The sequence below is a fragment of the Xiphophorus hellerii genome, chromosome 17, assembly GCF_003331165.1.
Source record: "Xiphophorus hellerii strain 12219 chromosome 17, Xiphophorus_hellerii-4.1, whole genome shotgun sequence".
Lineage (NCBI taxonomy): Eukaryota > Metazoa > Chordata > Actinopteri > Cyprinodontiformes > Poeciliidae > Xiphophorus > Xiphophorus hellerii.
In genome coordinates this window covers 247,070-250,000 of record NC_045688.1, presented here as the reverse complement: position 1 = coordinate 250,000, position 2,931 = coordinate 247,070, and the positions used below count along the sequence as shown (strand labels likewise).

Here is a 2,931-nt window from a genome sequence, read left to right as displayed (position 1 = left end):
AACTAAAAGAAAGTACAACTCCCTCAGTTCAAAGGTACCGCTCCATGGTCCACTCAAAGACCAGCCCACATCATCACCCCTCCACCATCGTGCCTTACAGTTGGGCTGAAAATCTCTGTCCAAACAACCAGCTAGGCATCATGGGATTACCTGAGGTGGAGCTTGTTAGGTTCTGACCTCTGACCCCATTAATTAATTAACTAACAGTTACTTGCCCTCCTGCCCTCCATGTGTCACCACTCATGGTCTGACGTTTAACCTTTGAACTGAAGGAGACTGTCAATGCTCAGATGTTGGATCTGGATGGAAGCGGTCGGGTTCATACAGAACTGCCACACCTCAAACGGCCACCAGAGGGCAGTAGAGGGCAGGTCAGCAGAAGATAACATCCAGTCTGGGTTGGACCCCTGCCCTGGTAACCGCCAGGTCCTCGGTGCTCTGCCCCCTGGTGGCTGTTGTAGCTCTTCTTGGTTTTACATCAACCCAGTTCTGTCGGTGAGCGTTTAACTCTGAGCTGTTCTACAGAACAGTTTCTCTGGTTTGGACCCGCCTCCATCTGTTCCTACCGCGCCTTCTGTTGCTGACTGTTTTGTTGGTTTGAAGCCACAACTTGTGTTTTTGCAGAATTGAGTACAAGCAGACAATAAATTGAATAAATTTTTATTTTTATTTTATTTTTTTGTTGCTTTTATCTAAACAAATGCATTCTACAATAAAATATCATCTGGTGTCTTATATAAACTGTATTTACATGTTGGTTGTTCCTGTGGATCCTCTGAACTCAGATCTTTAAAAGTCCTTTGGGGAAGTCAAATGTCCTTCTGAGTTTTGCTCCAAACATTATGAAGCTGTGGACACCTCAGTCTTTGAAGACACTTCGGACGCTTCCTCCATTTTCTTCCCAAACACCATTTCCATGATGCAGGCATTGAACTGGAAGACAGGGAGCAGGAAGTTATCCTGATGCTTTAGGAGCAGGAAGGAAATGTCTGGAGGGACCAGGCGGTCCTCCTCACCTGTTTGTTCATGAAGGCGTAGATGAGCGGGTTGTAGACGCAGGAGCTCTTGGAGAAGAACGCCGGGATGGTGACGAGCCGGTAGTCTTTGTTGACTTCCTCTGAGTTAGCGTACCAGAGGCCCGTCAGGGCGTAGGGGCCGTAGCAGGTGACGAAGGAGCCCACCATCACGATGATCATCCTGGACACCTCCTTCTCAGCCTTCTGGGTGGAGGCGGACTCCGCCTGCTGCGCCGCAACCTACAGGAAGTTAGGAGAGGCTGCATCAGAACCAGAACCAGCACTGGTCTGCATTCAGCTCCACTGCCTCATCCTCCCTGAAGTGCTGAGCAGAAGCCTGGACTTCCTGGCCTGAACAAGCAGTGATGTACTCACGGCTCTCAGCGCGCCCAGCAGCTGCGAGTAGGAGAAGATGATGATGGACAGAGGCATGCAGAAGCAGGTGATCAGCAGGAAGTACATGTAGCTGGTGCAGCCGTACTCCTCGTTGTGGGTGTACCAGTCAGGTCCGCAGGAGCAGCCCAGGCCTTCCGGGATGTACCTGCACACAACAGCATCCCGTCAGCCAGAGGAACCGCCAGACCCTGTTCTCTCAGTGGCGGCAGACCTACCTGCTCCAGCCGAAGAAAGGCGGCGAGGCGCAGCCCACCCCCATGCACCAGGTGAAGACCACGGCGGCGGCGGCGTGGGTGCTGCCGAACTTGAAGGCTCCGAACGGCTTACAGATCACCAGATACCTCTCGAAGGAGAGCACGGCGAGCGACCAGGACGTCACCAGACCTGCAGGAAGAACGTCATCATCATCATCAGCCACCTTCACCCACCAGCCCAGACCTCTCACCTGTCGGCCATACCTGCCACGGCGCCCATGGCCGCTTCCAATGCACACAAGGTGTAGCCCAGGAAGTAGTAGCCCCTCAGACTGGCCACGAACACCTGGCTGACGGAGAAGGTGACGAAGATGAAGCCAGCGAAGGAGATGTTGACCAGGATGTAGTTGAGAGGAGCTCGGAGCTTCTTGTACTTGGCCGTGGCCAGGAGGACCAGCAGGTTCAGCGGCGTTCCTGCAAAGAACACGAAGCCCATGAAGAGCGCCTGCAGGTGAAAGGTCCACGCTGGGGCCAGGTAGTGCTGGGACCCCTCGAAGGGGTCCACCTTGGAGATGTTCTCGTACAGGTGAAAATGTTTCCCCATCTTTAAACTGAGTTCCTCCGACCTCAGCGAGCGTCTTCAGCCTCTTTATATACACCCATAAACCATTTAGAGCAAAGATAATCCGGCTGGCTTTTCCCAAACTTTACGGATTAAATCCTTCTGACGCTTTAATCTTCTTACGGAGAAGAAACAATGAAAACAGACTCGCATCACACAACTCATCCCGGTCAAACAGGAAGTTCGTTTTCAGACCCAGTTTGGTTTTACAGGTTGAATCTGAGATCCTCCTCATGAAAACTTCAACTAGTCCAATTTTTTCTGGAGAAACAACGTTTTATTTGAAATGACTGGGACAATCGGCAGCGGAAGAGGTTTGACTTCCGGGATTATCAATCTGTTCAACAAGCACACTGACCTCCAGATTAACACGTCATAACGGGTTTCTCCAGGATCCACGCTAATCACACGCTTTTCATCAACACGTCTCTTATTTAACTGGATTGTTATTGAAATGATATGAATTATTTTTGATCAACAGTTTTTCTTAATTCGCTTCCAATTAAAAACGATTTTCTTCTTATGGGAAAACCACAGAAGAAATGCTTGTTATACCTGTGAGTTATTATTGAAGAAGTATTTTGTGCTTCCAGTGTTTCTGCTTGGACTGTAAAATGCTGCGCATCGAGCAGTAAACTGATGAAGAGGATCAGTGATGAAGAGCAGCTGGCCGGCCGGTAAAACCCAATAAGAACCTTTACTT

The 2,931-nt window shown here is 50.0% G+C and overlaps 1 protein-coding gene across 1 annotated transcript; it reads right to left on the bottom strand.

The window, feature by feature from the left end:
• Positions 1-644: 644 nt before the first annotated feature.
• Positions 645-2,511, bottom strand: opn1sw1 (opsin 1 (cone pigments), short-wave-sensitive 1). Its single transcript, XM_032589841.1, has 5 exons — positions 1,871-2,511; positions 1,628-1,796; positions 1,392-1,557; positions 1,017-1,256; positions 645-933 (listed from the first exon to the last, which is right to left on the bottom strand). Exons 1-5 carry the CDS (start codon positions 2,208-2,210, stop codon positions 841-843), a joined length of 1,008 nt encoding a protein of 335 aa, XP_032445732.1. The 5' UTR covers positions 2,211-2,511; the 3' UTR covers positions 645-840.
• Between the last annotated feature and the right edge of the window lie 420 nt (positions 2,512-2,931).

Coding starts and splice junctions, on each gene's coding strand:
- opn1sw1 (XM_032589841.1), bottom strand. CDS start 2,210: ATGGGGAAACATTTTCACCTGTACGAGAACATCTCCAAGGTGGACCCC. Junction 1,797..1,870: donor GGCCATGGGCGCCGTGGCAG/GTATGGCCGACA, acceptor TTCTTCCTGCAG/GTCTGGTGACGTCCTGGTCG. Junction 934..1,016: donor ACGCCTTCATGAACAAACAG/GTGAGGAGGACC, acceptor CCTGTCTTCCAG/TTCAATGCCTGCATCATGGA.